Source organism: Hyperolius riggenbachi, chromosome 9, assembly GCF_040937935.1.
Source record: "Hyperolius riggenbachi isolate aHypRig1 chromosome 9, aHypRig1.pri, whole genome shotgun sequence".
NCBI lineage: Eukaryota > Metazoa > Chordata > Amphibia > Anura > Hyperoliidae > Hyperolius > Hyperolius riggenbachi.
Genome location: NC_090654.1, coordinates 90838658 through 90858287, shown reverse-complemented (window position 1 = coordinate 90858287; position 19630 = coordinate 90838658). Strand labels below are relative to the sequence as shown.

The 19630-nt window shown below is 46.1% G+C and overlaps 1 protein-coding gene across 3 annotated transcripts in view; it reads right to left on the bottom strand.

Moving 5' to 3' along the window:
* Positions 1-19630, bottom strand: part of LOC137531663 (uncharacterized) — a 77619-nt gene that overhangs the window by 54726 nt on the left and 3263 nt on the right. For 2 of the 3 annotated variants that reach the window (XM_068251607.1, XM_068251608.1), the window contains exons 2-3: positions 4921-5256; positions 4058-4135 (exon numbers count right to left, since the gene is read on the bottom strand). In XM_068251607.1, the coding sequence (XP_068107708.1) occupies positions 4058-4135; positions 4921-5256 (414 nt within the window). The remainder of the gene's footprint in view (positions 1-4057; positions 4136-4920; positions 5257-19630) is intronic. The other variant, XM_068251609.1, reaches the window with a different exon arrangement.

The window sequence follows — 19630 nt, the reverse complement described above, 5'->3', positions numbered from 1 at the left end:
GATGGCGTGGCAGCTCCAGCTCCTTTTGCACGACTTCCAGGCTCGCAGAGGCTGCAGGCGAGCGCTGGAAGTGACGCACAACATTCCTTGCCGTTTCCAGCAGTTCGCCCATCCCCTGGTAGGTGCGCAAGAACTTCTGCACCACCAGGTTCAGCACGTGGGCAAGACAGGGGATGTGGGTCAGGTTTCCCCTGTCGATTGCGGCAACCAGATTGGCCCCATTGTCGGCCACCACCTCTCCGCATCTGAGGCCTCTGGGGGTCAGCCAAATCCTCTCCTGCTCCTGGAGTTTGGCCAACACATGGGTTGCCGTCAGTTTGGTCTTCCCAAGGCTGACCAACTGCAGCAGCGCTTGGCAGTGGCGTGGCTTCACGCTGCTGCTGAGGCGGGGGGTTTGGCCAGGTGTGCCGGAGGATGGCAGAGGTTTGGAGGAACCTGCTGCAGTTCCCCTGAACCTGCGGGGTGGCACCACCCACTGTGTTGTTGCTGCTGCTGCTGTGCCCGCTGCTGCTCTCCCATCCTCACCCCCTTCCACCAAGCTGACCCAGTGGACAGTGAAGGACAGGTAGCGGCCTGTCCCGAAGCGGCTGCTCCAGGAGTCCATGGTGACGTGGACCCTTTCACCAACCGCGTGCTCCAGCCCTCGCTCCACATTGGCCATGACAAAGCGGTGCAGTGCAGGCATGACCTGGCGGGCGAAGAAGTGTCTGCTGGGGAGCTGCCAGTCTGGGGCTGCACAAGCAAGCAGCGAACGCATGTCGCTCCCCTCCTGCACGAGCGTGTACGGCAGGAGTTGGGAGCACATGGCCCGTGCCAGCAAGCCGTTCAGCTGCCGCACGCGACGGCTGCTGGGAGGCAGAGCCCTAACCACCCCCTGGAAGGACTCGCTTAAAAGGCTCTGGCGTTGCCTTTTGCTAGCACGGGAATCAGCAGAGACAGCAGAGGAGGCCACTGAGGACTGGCTGCCAGAACAGGCCTCAGTGTCGGCGGCAGGAGTTGCAGAGGGGGGAGGAGCAGTGCGTTTCCGCACTCCTGCTGGTGGTGCTGGAGGAGCAGGAGGGCGGGTGGCTGCTGTTGCTGCTGCTGCTGCTGCTGAGGGCTGTGCAGTGATGGGTGTGGTGCCACTGCCAGCACCAGATGCCTTCAGCCTCTGGAACTGCTCATGCTGGTGGTAATGTTTAGCAGCAAGATGGTTGATGAGAGAGCTGGTGCTGAACTTTAAGGGGTCTGCACCTCTGCTCAACTTCCGCTGACAGTGGTTGCGAGTGGCGTACTTGCTGTAAACTGTGGGCATGGTGAAAAATTGCTAGATTGGTGACAAGAAAAACTCCCTACGGCCTGGAGCCGCTGCTGCCTGTCTCCCTGTGGTGGTTGGGGGGGGGGGGGGGGGCCTTGGGTGCGGCTGGTGGTGGTACTGGCAGATGCTGCTGCGGCTGCTGAGCCTGAGACACCAGCAGGCTGTGGGACCTGCCTACTGCTGCCAATGCTTGCAATGATGCGCCTCCTTGCAAGGCACACAAGCGCATCCTCCTCCTCCTCCTCAGAGCTGCTGATGATCACATCCCCAAGTGCGGGTGGTGGCACCCAGTCTTTGTCTGTCACCCTGTCATCATCATCATCATCCTCCCCCTCCTGAAACATGTCCTGCTGGGATGATGACCCCCCAAACTCCTCTTCTGATGCATGGATGGGCTGCTTGACTGTCGCCACAGTCTTGCTGTCCAATCCCTCCTCCCCCAAAGTGCCCATCAGCATCTCCTCCTCAAAATCGCCAACAACAGCAGACAATTTCCTCATGATGCCTGGGGTCAAAATACTGCCGAATGACAGGTCGCCAACTTGTGATGGTGAACTGGCCTCCTTCCCAGGCCCTGCTGGGCGGCTGCTGCGAACAGGGGTGGTGGTGGTGGTAAGGGTGGAGGCCTCGGATGCAGAGCTGATGGCGGGCTGCTCATCCTCCGTCATCAGTTGCATCACAGTGGCTGCATCCTTTTCCTCAATGGGACGTTTCCGACCCGGCTGGAGGAAAATAGGAGCAGGTACTACACGCTGCTGCTGGGCGCCCAAGGCGTCCACGGCCAGTGGCTATAGGCGGAATGTTAGCCACTGACGCAGCTGCTCCTGCTGCGGAACTGTGCATGGTGGCGCGGCTTGCCACAATGCTGCTCCCTCTCCTCCTGATTCCCTTGCTGCCCTTCCCCTTGCCCAAACCGGCTGGCTGCCACTTCCAGACATCTTAGATGTTTTGGGCGTAAACAAAAAAGTTTTTTAAAAGGGCGGGTGAAAAAGTGGGGTAGTTTAATGGAGTGGGTTGGTGGGTGAGGTGACACTAATCACTAAGTGATTAGATCGCTAAGTGATTACTAGTACAGTACAAATACAAAATACAATAATCAGTAATCAGTAAGTGTGAACAGTAAACAGTGAGTGTGTCCCCTAGTACACTAACTAGAAAATACAATAATCAGTAGTAATCAGATTCAGTAGAAGGAAATAGAGTGTGTGTACACTACAGACAGTGCACGCACACACACTCAGGAGCTAGCCTATGAACAGTGACTGAGTGTCCCTAGTACAGTAAGTACAACTAGAAAATACAATAATCAGTAGTAATCAGATGATTCAGTAGAAGGGAATAGAGTGTGTACTGTACACAGACAGTGCACACACACACGCAGGAGCTATGAACAGTAACAGTGAGTGTCCCTAGTACAGTAGTATAACTACAAAATACAATAATCAATCAGTAAGTAAAGGACAAGACAGGGTAGAATACACAGCAGAAACACTGGTATAGATGAGAAATAAACTAACAGAGGACAGGAGGACAGCTGCCCACACAGGCAAGGCCCTGAGGCCTAAAGCTCTAAGCTTGCCTGCAGCAGCAGCTGTCTCTATGTAACACACAAGCTACTAACTAAAATGCAATCTCTATCTAGCTAACAACAATATAGGTGTGTATAACAGGTGAATGTGAGCAAAAACGCTAGGTGATTGACCACAATAGAGCACTTGCTAAGCCAAAGCACAAAGGAGCAGATCTCTCTCTGTACAAGTCTCAAACAAGGATGGAAAAACCTAACATGGCGGCCGCTATTTATAGGGTAGGGGCTGGCCAGGGTCCCCTTCTCTGATTGGCTGCCGTCAGAGGGCCTGGGAGCCCTCTGATTGGCTCTAAGGACATCAATCTGGGCTATGACGCTATTCGAGCTCGGTATTCGAGCTCGAATAGCGCTGTTTGCTCGAATAGCCTGAATAGTGAGTGGGCTATTCGAGTTCACTCGAATAGCTCATTCGAATAGCTGCAGCTATTCGAGCTCGGTATTCGAGCTTGAATAGCTGAAAAAGAGCTCGAATATTCGAGCTACTCGAATATTCGAGCTCTGCTGAGCATCCCTGGATAGAGCTCATTTTTCTCTTGGGTATATCACAATGGTACATGCTAGGCTGGCTTCAGCATGTAGCATTGGTGGTATAGTGGTGAGGATAGCTGCCTTCCAAACAGTTGACCTGGGTTCGATTCCTGGCCAATATATGTGAGCTTGCATTTAAAATCCTACAATCCCTAAGCAAGCTCATTTTTCTCTTGGGTATATCACAATGGTACATGCTAGGCTGGCTTCAGCATGTAGCGTTGGTGGTATAGTGGTGAGGATAGCTGCCTTCCAAGCAGTTGACCTGGGTTTGATTCCTGGCCAATTTATGTGAGCTGGCTTTTGGCATCCTACAAATCCTTAAGCAAGCTCATTTTTCTCTTGGATATATCACAATGGTACATGCTAGGCTGGCTTCAGCATGTAGCATTGGTGGTATAGTGGTGAGGATAGCTGCCTTCCAAGCAGCTGAACTGGGTTCGATTCCTGGCCAATGTATGAGAGCTGGTTTTTGACATCCTACAAATCCCTGGAAGACAAGACAGGAGGAGGAGAGGGAGGAAAGTAGATAGTTTGGGTGGTATTTGTAAGCCTCTGGTGCAGAAATTCCTATTTTCAGGCAGAAATCCATTTGTTGTCATAAAAAATTTGCATTGCATTGCATAAAAAAGAGTTTCACTTACCTGGGGCTTCTATTAGCCCCCTGCAGAAAGTTTCCAGCGACGGGAGGGTGATCGAGGATGTGCGCGGCCTGGGAAGGGCTGGAAAGATGTGAATAACTGTATTTTATTTCATCTTTTTAAGTATTTCACTTACATAAGCTGGTTATAAAATTCTGCCTATTTTAATTAATTTGATCTGTGTGCTCTCTTGTAAGTCCTTAAAGAGACACTGAAGCGAAAAAAAAATTATGATATTATGATTTGTATGTGTAGTACAGCTAAGAAATAAAACATTAAGATCAGATACATCAGTCTAATTGTTTCCAGTACAGGAAGAGTTAAGAAACTCCAGTTGTTATCTCTATCATGTAAACAAGTCATTAACTCTCCGACTAAGTCTTGGAGACTAAAGGTCCGTACACACGCCGGACTTTAGGCAACGACGGGTCCGTCGTTGCCTCCCGCTGGGTGGGCGTGCCAGCGACAGTCCGACGTGTGTACGCTCTGTCGTCAGACTGATACGGCTGTTTCTGATGGACCCGTCGTTGCCTAAAGTCCGGCGTGTGTACGGACCTTTAGCCATGGAGAGGGCTGTTATCTGACTTTTATTATCTCAACTGTAATTGAACAGTTTACTTGTCCTCTGGCAGAGGAGAGTCCATTACTTCACAGACTGCTCTGAAAGACTCATTTTGAATGCTGAGTGTTGTGTAATCTGCACATAATATAGAATGATGCAATGTTAGAAAAAACACTATATACCTGAAAATAAAAAGATGAGAATATTTTCTTTGCTGCTAATCTTCTAGTAATTATTCATAGTACACTATCCGGTCACTATCTAAAAATGTAATCTGGAAATACTGTAAAAGAAAATGTCTTACCTCCTATAATTAATACTGTACCATTGGCAAAAAGCCTTGCATTTTCCAAATAAGTACAATAATATATCCCAGAATCCTCAGGCTGCAGATTGCGCAGTTTTAGAATCGAGCCTTTGGCAGTCTTTTCACAGACATGTCTCCATTTCTTGGTATGATCATCTACACAAGATGCAGCTTCTACCACAGTGTCTGTATTTCTCCATGTCCTCCAATACCAGGAAAATTTTCCCTTGTCAGCTAATATCAGGCTGGCATTGGTAATACAGGAAATCTGTGCAGAATCACCGATGGCTACAAAGTGCACATCCTGGGGCTGAAAGAGAACTAAACCAACAGCTGTACAGAGGAAAAAAATCACATTAGAATTCCATACATACAGTCAGTCATCTTGCATGTTCCATATTATCTTGTAACATATAGAGGCGCCCCACAAGGATATATACCCAATCCTCTTCCTTATTCTTTTTTTGGACAGCAACCTATGCAGCCGTGTTGAGGGTAGGACCCCTTCTCCTCCACAGATAGATCACAAGTTCAGTCACAGCGCCAGGAATTACGTAGTCACCATAAAGATTTCAATCCACCTCCAGAGATCCCTCCTGTATTTTGGGTACTGTGCTGCGCGCTCCCAGCAACCCAAAGGATCAGAAAGGAGAGAATGCTCTCAGTGGATATACAACAGACAAGACTTTATTGGAGATGTTAAAATACAATAAACACTCACATCATGAGGGTCCTACACGAGTTAGGACCCTCCGCGGCTCAATCGCTTCCGCTCCCCTGATGACGGCGTGAGGCCGAAACTAGTCGGGAAGAGAGCGGGCCATGCATCTGTGATCGCATTGTTGCTGAGTACCACAAGGGTGGGAAGCGATTGAGCCGCGGAGGGTCCTAACTGGTGTAGGACCCTCATGATGTGAGTGTTTATTGTATTTTAACATCTCCAATAAAATCTTGTCTGTTGTATATCCACTGAGAGCATTCTCTCCTTTCTGATCCTTTGGGTTGCTGGGAGCGCGCAGCACAGTACCCAAAATACAGGAGGGATCTCTGGAGGTGGATTGAAATCTTTATGGTGACTACGTAATTCCTGGCGCTGTGACTGAACTTGTGATGTTCCATATTATGTAACTTCTCAGCTGCTTGCATGTATGTATTTTAATAATACAATTATGTTGTATACCACATTTTTATTGAAAAAAAAAAGTGTTTATAGACTTGTTATATCTATAAATAACCGGCATATCTTTGCTGACCCAGGAAAGCAAAGATATACCAGTTATTTATAGGCAGTTGCTGGCCCTTGTAGTTCTACTATACTCTTCTAACTATTGCAAGCAAGCCAGCACACTGTCTATCATAAGTAGTGCTAAGCTAGCTTGCAACTGTATTTGTGATTAAAAGTACTAAATAGGATATCTCTCTGTGCGTGTTAAAGTACACAGCCCAGTGATACACACACACACACGCACGCTGTGTATTTGACACTGATTGTGTGCCACTTTGTGATTACACACTGTGAGAAAATGCGGAAAAGCCGCCGCGGGTGCTCAGAGCAAGGCGGCTGATTCTGCGTCCAACGCGGCAGGTTGCGCGTGTGGGCCTGCATCTGCTAGCATGACTGAACGCAGAGAAACCGCTGCATGTCCTGAGAACAAGGCGGCGGATTCCACGTCCGATGCGGCGGTTTGCACGCATAGGCCTACATCTGTCGGTATGGCTGAACGCGGAGAAACCGCCGCATGCTCTGATAGCGGTGTGGCTGGTTCCGCGTCCAGCACAGCGGATGGGTTACAACACATGTCTGGTGTGGCTGGGACTGATAGTCCACACAGGTTCAGAAGGACACGCACGCGCGCTGAGAGGTAGAGCTTTTATGACAGCCAGAAGGGAGTCAGCTGACCAAGCCGGTCAGCTGACAATTCTATCAGTTCTCATTGGTCCAGCACTTAGGGGAGGCGCTGGAGAGCGCTATAGTATATATACTGGGTGCTGGTCATTTCTCTGGTGTCTGTCGTTGTGATCACTACGTGGAAGCACTCAGACCTTTTGTCAGAATCTGTGTTATTCTCTAGACCAGTTCCAGGGTGTTGATGATCACGGACCTCACACCTCAGACTAGGAATATTGTATATTATCTGTGTTATCCTTCAGACTAGTTCCAGGGTGTTGATGACTACGGAACTCACACCCAAGACTAGGAATACTGTATTTCATCTGTGTTATGCTCTAGACTAGTCCCAGGGTGTTGATGACTACGGAACTCACACCCAAGACTAGGAATTAGCGTTACCATCTTGTCATATTCAGACTAGTTCCGGGGTGTTGATGATCAAGGAGCTCACACCTAAGACTAGGCATTGATTGATTATTTGTTATGACCTTCTGCTTTCCTGACCACTCTTCTGATCTCTGATTTGGTACTTCGCTATATCTGATTCTCCGTTGCCAAACCTTGCTTGCCTTAGGATTCCGAATCAGTCAGTGCTGGTCGTAATGGAAAAATCTACGCTTACGGATCATTACGCGTAATTTTACGCTATTACGCATTACGCAATTACGGTTACGGCGTAGGAAATTATCTACAGTACATCACTGTAATTACGCGTAAACTTACGCAATTACGCGTAAAGATACCGTAATGAAGGCACTTACACTACGATGTTACGCGTAGTGCCGTAATACCCATTAATGCGTATTTTTTGACGCATGCGGACGATATGTACGCAATAGCTGTCAATGTGACAGTTATTGCGTACATATCATTCGTATGCGTCAAAACGTACGCTTATACTGAAGGGCCGGAGAAGATACTATTGGTTGCTTAGGATGTTGACTGATTGGCTACTCTTAGAAAATGGGAGATTTTACGTTAGTAATTACGCGTAAAATTACGCGTAAGTGTTCGTAAAATTACGCATGCCTAGCAATTACGGTAGACAGTGTAATTACGATACCACTTACGGTCTTACGCGTAAATAATTACGCGTAAGACCGTAAGTTACGCGTAACGCTTACGCGTAAATTTACATTGAATTACGATGCGTAATTACGCTCATGCGTAATTTCGGCCCAGCACTGGAATCAGTCTCTTGTCTCTGTATCTGACCTGTCTGTCTGTTGCCGACCTGGCTTGTCCGACCTCGAGAACTATCTCCTCTGTTTAGAGATAGTTCACAGATCTGTCAGTGACACTCCTCCATTGGTGTCACTCACACTCTGGTCCTTCCCTCTCTCAGCCTGACTCCTCCCCTTGGGGAACCTCAGGCCAGTGAAGGGAGCCTGTTCTTTGGGCAGAATCTCCTACTGCCTTGCACCCTCTATACGGGTTCTCTCCTCAAAGTATTACTGTTGCACCAAACACTCATATTACTCAGGTGTCCTGAGGTTAGAGATATATCTGATTATCGGTGATACTGCAGATCATCAATAATCGGGTATATATCTGTATTCTCGGTGATACTGCAGATCACCGATAATCAGATCCTCTCTGTGTTACACCGATCGTTACACACACACTGTCTACCACCATTGAATATTGTTAGTAGTACTGCATACCCAGGGGTGTTTCTAGCCACTTTGTCACTCCAGGCAAGAAAACCTGTGGCGCCCGTCCCCCCCCCGCCGAAATCTCAGGGCCAGCCAGGGGAGAGGGGGGCATATAATATTAAGAGGGGGCACGCCATTCGCCACTCACTATGAGGGTCTGTCTCCCCTCTGCAGACTGTGTGCGCACACTCTGTGCACTGTGCAGCATGTATGTCTCCCTCCCTCTGACTCTGAGACTGCCCAAACCCACACGCAGCAGGCATGATGCTATATGCCAGGGGTCTGCAACCTTTAAGAATTAAAGAGCCACTTGGGCCCATTTCCGAAAAGAGAAAAAAAACTGGGAGCCGCAAAACCATTATAAAACAGATATGACCCCAATATGCACAAATCGTTAGCAGATATGACCCCAATATGCATAAATCGTTAGCAGATATGACCCCAATATGCACAAATCGTTAGCAGATATGACCCCAATATGCAGATATGACCCCAATATGCACAAATCGTTAGCAGATATGACCCCAATATGCACAAATCGTTAGCAGATATGACCCCAATATGCACAAATCGTTAGCAGATATGTCCCCAATATGCACAAATCGTTAGCAGATATGTCCCCAATATGCACAAATCGTTAGCAGATATGACCCCAATATGCACAAATCGTTAGCAGATATGACCCCAATATGCAGATATGACCCCAATATGCACAAATCGTTAGCAGATATGACCCCAATATGCACAAATCGTTAGCAGATATGACCCCAATATGCACAAATCGTTAGCAGATATGACCCCAATATGCACAAATCGTTAGCAGATATGACCCCAATATGCACAAATCGTTAGCAGATATGACCCCAATATGCACAAATCGTTAGCAGATATGACCCCAATATGCACAATCCTACAGCAGAAATGACCCCAATATGCACAAATCCTTAAGCAGATCTGAAAAGAAAAACCCATTTACTCACCTAGTCAGAAGAACTCCTGTCACGATCTCCTCCTGTCACGATCTCCTCCTGTCACGATCTCCTCCTATCCCGACCTCCGGTCCCGACCTCCTTGTGGCGCGCAACTCCCTCGGCTCCTCTTCCTTCCTTCCCAGGGCCAGCCAGGGGGGCATAAAAAAATGATCAATAGCTGCGAGCAGCAGAGGCAGAGCAGAGGGCACTCACTGTGACTCTGTGAGCCGGTGTCGCCTCTCTCTGCATGTAGCAGCCAGCCGCCCTGGTGCGTCACTTCTTCTAGACTTCTACCCACGTGTGACAGCCAGGCGGGGGGCAGAGTTAGGGGCGGCGCCGAGTGTGTAAATAAATCAGCGTGCTGCGATCGCACGCTCAGCAATCAGCACAGTCTGAGAAGGAGAGGGGGCGGAGTTGGACCAGTAGGCGGCAGCCAGCACGCACTGTCTGCACAGCACATATAAACTAACGTGCGTGCAGGCTTGCAACTGCTCGGACTCGGAGGCTCTGAATGGAGAAGACTCGAGGAAGGGGGCGGACCAGTAGGCGGCGCCGGGCACAGGCTGAGCTGCCTGTCACAGCCGGCGCCGACCTGGCTGGCTGAATGCAGAAGGAAAAAAAATAAATAAATAAACACTGACGCACAGAGGAGCGCCCACTGCCACCAACTGCGCTATAGGCAAAAATTTATAGTTGCCTAATGGCACAGACGCCCCTGTGCATACCCCCAATATGGGAAAAATAACAGAGGCAGGCCACCACGCAGGTATTTTCGAGGTTGTGCTGGTGTGATTTTGTGCGGCCCTTGACCAAAGTACAGTGTTCAGAAGGCACGTACCTGCCTATACCCCCAAAATTCTGAGGATGTGGTTGAGTGGCTTAAACAGCGCACTACATCTTCTACAGCTTCCACTCAGAACCTCTGTGATGCACCGTCTTCCTCCTGCTCTGCTCCTGGTTTTCCACAAAAACGTAACACTACTACCACTAGCAACCCAGCTGCTCCACTTGGTGTGTCAGAGGAATTATTCACACATGGGGCATTTAGTGATACACTTGGGGTCATCCAGCCAACATGCCCTTCAAGGCCTGCTGTTGCCACCACCCGAATGCCAACATTCCAAAGCTCACCAGTGTGGCATTTTTTTTTGTGTGCCTCTGATACCAGCAATGCCATCTGCTACCTCTGCCAAAAGAAACTGAATCGTGGGAAGCCCAACACCCAACTAGGGACAACTGCTTTGCGAAGGCAATTGTATATAAAAAATAGGAGCGCTGGGTATGTAATCAATATGTCATTTATTTCATAAAAGAAAAGGATCATGTAAAAATATTGCACATTTATACGTCACTTACAACTGCAATCTGCATACACACCACAGTATACTGGTTCCTCAAAAGCACTAATTTATCTAAAAAACCGTGTGCACACATAGAGCTCAAAAATAATAATGGAGGTATATAGTGGTATATAAAAATTGCTAATAAAGATTCTCCATAGGTTTGCACAAATTGACAACGAAATTCTAAATGTTATTGTTAATAGACCACGGAGTCCAGTAGTCACAATAGACAACCTGTTTGCTAATGTTGCTATGCGTGCCCGAGAAAAGCTCACCCTCCTATGGATCGTAGTAGGCGAGTCCCATAAGTCCGCACTCAGACCTGTACTGTAGTTCCGTGGTTGGCTCCAGCGTGCGCTCCCACCGTGCGTTCGCAACCAAACCACACAACGCCGGTCTCCACCGGGTAGCCGCTGGCGTAGTCCAATAGTATACTTCCGGTCAGATGGTGGATGAGCGCGACGTCACTTCCGTCCGCGTTCCAGCCAACAATTCAATCCCCTTCCTTGCGTTCCACTGATATGTGTCTGCCGCTGTTTGATACTTATGCGGCGATTTGGATGCTTGAAGGCGAAGATGTTCTTGTATCCAGAGGGATAAATGGGGCGCCCCACACCTCAAAGATCAAAAAATCAGATTGACATGTTTCAACAGAATATACGTCTGTCTTCCTCAGAATCACTGAATTGTCACTGGCCGGAAGTCTTATATAGTCCATTAACTCATACTCCTCCCATCCATCACAAGGTAGATTCCTTAAGGTGATACTATCCCAATACCATTCTAGATATTTATTATAGCAATTCCATCACCCTCCACGATTCTCATACACTCTTTGTTACCAATAGGGTGGAATAGCGTAAAAAAAAAAAAAACATGATAAAAAATATGAAACAAAATATAAAAATATATAGAATTATAATTTTAATTTAATGCTACAGAACTGTACACATAATGACAATCTGTCTTATCCTGTGCACATACAGTAGCACCTACCAGAACACTATAGGAACCAGTATACCCTAGAGGAACCAGGATACTCCTACACACACAACCTTCATAATAATGTATAAAAATATAGAATATGAAATATAATATATAAAACACAGGGAACTTCTACTGCACAGTCTCTACCCCTCCCAGAAAAGTTGATTAATTATAGAACCCAAATAGTTCCATATCTTCATTAAGGCCCTTTGGGGACAGAGTATCTAGATCAAAAATCCATTTACTCTCCCTTCTCGACATCTTAGCTATATAATTACCTCCTCTTTTATCCCTCTGTACTATCTCTATCCCATAATAGACTACATCCCAGATCCTACAATTATGAAAGAGTTTGAAATGTTTAGATGATGGATGTTCTTCCCATCCTTTGCTAATATTGTTAAGATGCTCCCCAATACGGCTATTTAGGGTTCTCTTTGTACGGCCCACATATTTCTTCCCACATGGGCATATCAAACAGTAGATCACACCCTTCGTATCGCAGGTGATAAGATCCCTAATTTTATAACTCTCACTTCCCCCTTGTACTGTCACAACTTTAGCATACCCCCTAGTCTTTCTACAATTCTGACACCTCCCACATCTAACAAAACCCCCCTCCACTCTACCCGTAGACTTTCTCTCTATTTCACCAGCAGCCATTGCGACTTTGAGGCCTATATTGTCACATTTTCTGAAAATAATAGATGGATAGATCGGAAGTAGCTGGTTAAGGAACTTGTCCTCCCTAAGTATGGGCCAGTGTCTATTAATAATATTATTGATCTGCTTACTCTGCGCTCCATACTTCAGATTTAGTTTTAGGGAGTGATCAACCTTCTCACCAGCCTTCCTTCTGTTCTTTTTCACTAATAACACATCTCGCTCTAATAGATCAACTTCTCTTCTAGCTGTCTCTATATTTTCCTCATTGTAACCTTTATCCTTAAATTTAGAGGTCAAGGCTACTACCTCTTTTTGATATTCATTATATTCCGTAAAATTTATTTTCAATCTAATAAATTGCCCCTTGGGGATGCTTTGCGAAGGCACCTGATCGCAAAACACAAACACCAATGTTATGCACACATTAATAAAAGCAGCACACAAATATAAAACAAACTGTTCATAGCAAGGTTATTTTGTGGGAGATGGGCAAAAAATTATGCCTGTTGTTGCCAACACTTAAAGAAAGATGAGCTTATCACACAGCTGAATGGAAGACAGAGCAGAAAAATTACCATTACCATAAAATAAATAGACTTAAGCGTTAACATTTTTTTTATACATTTTGTATTTCGAAGTACAGTACTTATATAAATAATTGTAGCAATTTAATAGTCAACCTTTGTAGATGGTCAGGGCTGAGGTGAGGTTTGCTGTGTTCATTACACATAGATAGTGAGTGGGAAATGCCACTTGCCACATCCTTGCCTGAGATGGTGAGAGAACAGCCGGGTGCTTACTGCTCACCAAAATGAGTTGGGTGGAGCACCCAGCTAAAAGAGCCTGGGGAGAACACTGCTCATGGTGAAGGAACATGCCATTTCTTTCTTACTTTGTTATAATTAAAAATTGAACAATTTAACAGTCAACATTTGTAGATGGTCAGAGCTGAGTTGACAGGGGAGGTTTGCTGGGTTCATTACACATATGTAGTGAGCAGACTTGCCCTCCATAACAGATTCTCGTTAATGGATTTCAAGTGTACTCATCATTATACAGGGCCTCGAAAGAGTCCTCCTGTATTGTTATTTTTCGTCACTACCTCCCCGAGTTTGCACTTAACTGCAAAGTCCCATCTTGCATGACTTCTACGCATACCGCATGGTACACAGACATGACATGAGTAGCATGGTATCTATGACATGTCCATTGCAACGGACAATTAAATGGATGGACACAGCGGATAAATATAATACATCACAACTACAATAATCATTACCCGTGGTCACCATGGTGCAGAAAGTACCAAAGAGAGTTTATCACACAGTTGAATAATTGGCAGACTTTCCCTCCATAACAGATTCTTGTTAAAGTGAATGTTTACCAATTTAAAAATAAAAAATTCAGATACTCACCTAAGGAGAGGGAAGGCTCGGTCCTAATGAGCCTTCCCTCTCCTCTCCCGGGGCCCGGTCCCTCGCAGGATCCCCCATAGCAGTATTCGACCAGTTCGGTCAAATACTGCCACTTCCGCAGCCGAAGGGAGATTTCGGAAGCCTTCGGGAGCACTCGGGCTCCCGAAGACGGGCCCCTCCATACTACGCATGCGCGAGCACCCTCTATGATGCACTCGCGCGTACGTAGTATGGAGCGGCCCGTCTTCGGAAGCCCGAGTGCTCCCGAAGACCTCCGAAGTCCCTGCGGCGGCGGACGCGAACGGGGGAGCCAGCGCAGCACCGAGGGCACTGGGAGAGGAGAGGGAAGGCTCATTAGGACCGAGCCTTCCCTCTCCTTAGGTGAGTATCTGACTTTTTTATTTTTAAATTGGTAACCATTGGCTTTAAAGAATTTCAAGTGTACTCGTCATCATTATACGGGACCTCGAAAGAGTTCTCCTGTATTGTTATTTTTCGTCACTACCTCCCCAAGTCAGGACTTGCGTGCCATGCCTGCTGCCTTCCTTGGATGTATGGTGGTAGCCGTTTCTCAGGCTCCCCCTCCGGAATTGAACCCTGATTCCCTGGCCATTTCCCGTGGTCACCATGGTGCTGAACGTACCATAGAATGAACAGCTTATCACACAACTGAATGGAAGGCTCATGGTGAAGGAACTGTTGGACAGAGCAGAAAAATAATATAAAAAAATAGATGTAAGCTTTAACAATGGCAGTGAAAGAACCATGGAAAGTTGATAAGGCAGTCATCCGAATGCATTCGTCGCTGTTATCTAGAGGCACTGTACAGGTCGGCTCTCATCAGCAGGTATTTGCTCTGGAATTACCACAGTTATCAAAGTAACATATCAGAAAAAAAAATTGAAATTTTTTTAAGTAACTTCAATTTTCAATGAATCCAAAAAAAAAAAAAAACAAATGTATTTTTCAATTTTCATCTTCATGGCCTGCACTCTCGCCAACGTGCGCACGAGCATGACCATCACTACACAAACATTGCCGCCGAGAGGACTGACATTTTATGTCCTGGGCCAATGACATGTTTGCGGCGGTACGTTAAACAGTGAGTTTGGTCTGTCAGTGTGAAGGTGTACACTACTTACACTACCTGATCCATGAATACACACCCAAGATGTTTTAAAGCACTTTATGCCTCCAGTTTAGCAATGAAATGTGATTTCTGCCATTTAGGGATAATAACCCTACTCTGCATCAAATCCGTAATTTTCCCAGGGACTTTTGGTGTATCCCCTCCAGGTGTTAGACCCCCTGAAACATCTTTTCCATCACCTTTGTGGCCAGTAACAGTGTTTGTTGATTTTCAAGTTCGGCTGCCCATTGAAGTCTATTGTGGTACGCCAGAGTTTGCCGGTCCTCGGACTTTTGCGGAAGTCCGCGACCCCAAAATATGAGGTACGAGCCATCTCTACTCTGGTGGTCACGTAAGGTATGTGCCACTGTGCTCCTAGAGTTTGATCTTCAGCATTTAGTCACAGAGCACTCAGCTCCCCAGGGGTGAAGAAACAGGAAGAAGTCGCGGCAGTGTAGAGAAGACACTGGAAAAAGCACCAACAAACAGGTGAGAGAAGCTCTGCTGCTTCTGCACAGCACGAAGGAGGGGGGTAATAAATCTTGCAGGCAGTGAATATAGAATTTCATTTGACTTCATGCTGAAATCTATTGAAAATTTGTGAACAGTGTGGGGAGCGATTTGATCAGATAATCATCTGAGAGGGATCTATCTGCTGGCCACATCAACCACTGTGTGGCCACCTTAAGTTTTATTTTACTTTTTTTTACCTCTTTTTAGTAGTAGTAGTTTTTAGTAGTTTAACAGTTTGGTTGTAACGATTGCAGAATTATTTCCGTGGTCAGCGCACAAGATGTGCGCTGACACTGTGGAAATCCTCCACAAACGTGTAATTTAACAGAACCCAGCTATGGTGCTATGCACCTGTAGAGGGAAATTCCCACCGGCAGATGGAGCTGTGGAGTGCAGAGGAACACAGCCTTTGCCCTGCCACAGATGCCAGATGGGAATTGCACGAGTCGAAGCAATGCAGGGCAAGATAGCCCTTAAAGAGAGAGAGAACACAGAAACAGAATGTATTTGTGTCCACCAATCTAGTCGCCACCCAGCGACGGTGAACACACAATAGCGGAAATGAAATGGGAACGCAATCGCAAGAGTGGCGATTGCCAGTGTATGTGTGTCCACCAATCTAGTCGCCACCCAGCAACGGTGAACACACAACAGCGGAAACGAAGTGGGAGGGCAATCGCAAGAGTGGCGATTGCCAATAGTGACACAAGACCGAATCAGACAGAGCACAAGTGTAGCAGGAAAGACACAGCAAATAACAATGATCAGAACATCAAGGAAAATAACAAACGCTAGCTAAACGCAAACACCGCACTCATTCGCAACAGCGAACCCGTTAAAGACACGATCACCGCACGTTAGGCGCCCAGTGATCAGCGTGCCACCCTAACTAACCAATGTAACACAAACATGAAAATAGAGAACGCAAACGCTTTCTAAACGGTTACCACACCGAGCCTACAGCAAGCGTTCGTACCAGACAAGACAGAGAGAGGGAGTAGCCAGCAGCAACCGCAGTTCTGGCCTACACTCCCAGACAGAGTACAGAAGGAACCACCGCCACTATCGCTAGGGCGAATGCGATCCAGACAGGCAGACAGATGGGGCTACCAGTAGCAACCGCTGCTTTGGTTAGCACCCCTAAGGCAGAATACAGAAGGAACCACCGCCACTACCGCTAGGGCGGATACGATCCAGACAGACAGACAGACAGATGGGGCTACCAGTATCAACCGCTGCTCTGGCTTGCACCCCTAAAGACAGAACGATTTCCTGTCGACCGCCGCTGGCAACAAGACAATTGCAAGAGACAGACAGATATAAGGCAAGACAGATAATACAACCTGACTATGCTAGAATGGATGCCTAGTGCAGTCCCAAGGAATTACTCTAAGATAATCTTAGCAAACAATAGCAAAGGGCTGATACTCCAGGTGAGTCAGCAGCAACAAACCATCATGACCAGCCAGGAATTCTGGGAGAGAATGGTATTTATACTGCAAACCATCAAAGGACAAGTATATGCAAATTCCTCAGCAGCAGAGCAACTCTGACACTTGCAAAGTGAAGACAGGTCTCTTTTCCAGAGACCTGCAGCACTCAGACCTAAAGAATGGTCAAACAGCTGTCTGCCTGTGCAGACAGCTGAGCAGATCATTACATTGGTGTTTAAAAAAACACCAAACATTATTTTTTAGATAAGACGGATAAGACAAAAAATGATCTCTTGGGAGAAAACTCAGGAGAAAAGTTAATTTAACAATTAAGGTCATTCTCTGCCTTCACACAGGTTTTATCTCTTTATCTGTTTATCTCATTATTCGTTTGTCCTTTGTCAGTTAAGGTGAGAAATAAGTAAGGTAAAAAAAAATTATGAGATAAGGTTAGTGAATGAACCCCTAATGTGTTTGTTTGATTTAAACAACTTAAAAAAATTCTCTCTTGTTATCTATTACTCCCCTTTGGGTCCCCTTGTTCCAGCACTGTTACCACTCTTTAGAGCAATTGGAACTGGTCGAATTCACCTCCATGAGCCCTCGGAAGTCTTCAGGAGCACTTGTGTCCCAAAGCGCTCCCGAAGACAAGCCATCACATGTGAGGTGCAGTATGGAGCTGCCCGTCTTCAGGGGCGCTCGGGACATCAGTCCTCCTGATGCCTTACAAGGGCTTCCAAAAACATCAAGTTTGAATGGAGGTCACAGCAATGGAACAAGGTCACCAATGGAGGAATGGGAGGGCTTTTTTTTAATATCCAGAGCCTTCCCTCTCCATTAGGTAAGTTTCTGACTTTTTTTCACTACAGATTTAATTTAACTGTAGTAGGACTTTTCCCACCTTGGCTCCTATTCAATTCACTTTGGGCCCCATCTAATTCACTTTTTCTCCTAAATTTTCTCCTAGGTGATATTTTCATATTATACACAGTGGTGCTCGGATACCTCTTAATCACGGATCCGAATGCGGCTGTTTATATTGGAGCCGCATCCAGATTGACCTGTGATCGCCACCCGTATTTTTTGCCGGCAAACCGGCACGAGCCGTATGTTGCCATGATTGACTGTAAAAAAAACCTGCAACAACGACCCGTGTCCCGTATATTTTTTACTGTGCCAGCATGCGTAAAAGTGTACGGATACAACACACGTATAAAGGTGTGGCGTCCATGCGTAGACCTATCTACAACTTTTCACAATGAAGCAAGCACGTGGCCCAGGCAGACAGATTGCGGACAGAGTGTTGGAATTCACTGCTAGACAAAAAAATGCCTCCAAAAATGCCACTTGCTCTCAAAAGAATACTGAAGCAGCACAGACAGTACACTCTGAACGACACTAACTAACTGACAGTCAGTATTCACTGGCTAGGTAATACAGTACAGTAGTATATATACAGCAGTGCAGAAACCTGCGTGCAGTGCCTGCCTGCACAGTAGCACAACAGCAGACACTAGCAGCACAGTACTCTGAACTACACTGACTAACTGACAGTCAATATTCACTGGCTAACTAATACAGTACAGTAGTATATAGTCTGCAGCACAGAAACCTGCGTGCTGTGCCCTTCCTGCACAGTAGCACAACAGCAGACACTAGCAGCACAGTACACTCTGAACTACACTCACTAACTGACAGTATAATCACTGGCTAGCTAAATACAAGTAATATCAGCAGTATGAGATCACTGTAATGAGCTAAAACACTGTTTTTACACCAAAATACCCTTGCTTTGTGACAGAAATGGCCTGGAGATACTCTCTCAGACCACAGTCTCTAGCAAGGACGGAGTTTCTGAAAATGGCCGTGACCTGGATTTTCCGCGATGCCGTGATCCATGCGGATCACGGCATCCGGATCATGGCCCTGTGCTGTGGGAAAATGGTCGTGAATCACGCGTACCCATGATTACGACCATCCGTGATAGCACCCCTGATTATACATAAAATGCTTTTTGAAGTCATGAGAAAAAAGAAAACGTCAGAGAAAAAGTGAATAGGATCAGGCCCCTTTTCACCTTAGTTATTTGCTAGGAGATACTTTTTTATCTTCTGTTTAAAATAACTTTTCCTAATCTGACATTGAAAAAGTATCAAAAATTAGGTGAAAAAGTATCAAAAATTAGGTGAAAAAGTGCTGTCAAAATTATCCTGAGGCCCGTATGCAATTAACCTTTTCTCCTGCATTTTCTCCTAGGTGAGATTTTCACAACTTGTCATAAAATACATTTTAAGCCACCAGCAAGCAAGAAAATACTCTAAATAAATTTGACAGTACTTTTTCACCAACTTTTGGGTACTTTTGCAATTGTAAAATGCTGAAAAGTTAGTTAAAAGAGAAGATGAAAATTATCTCCCAGGAGGATAACTCAGATGAAAAAGTTAATTACATATTGGCCTGAGTGTTTTTTTTTCCTCGCTGATGGCTTAAAATGCATTTTATGAAATTCAGGAGAAAAAGGTAACTGCATATGGGCCCTTGGCCTCTTTTTTTTTTTTTTTTTTGGAAGCATTTCTGTGTTTTTTAATTAATAAAAAAAAATAGCAGCAGCACTCAAATCCCACAAAAAGAAAGCTGTATTTGTGGGAAGAGAAAGGGGTAAAATTAATGTGGGTGCTTAGTTGTATGACTGAGCAATAGACCA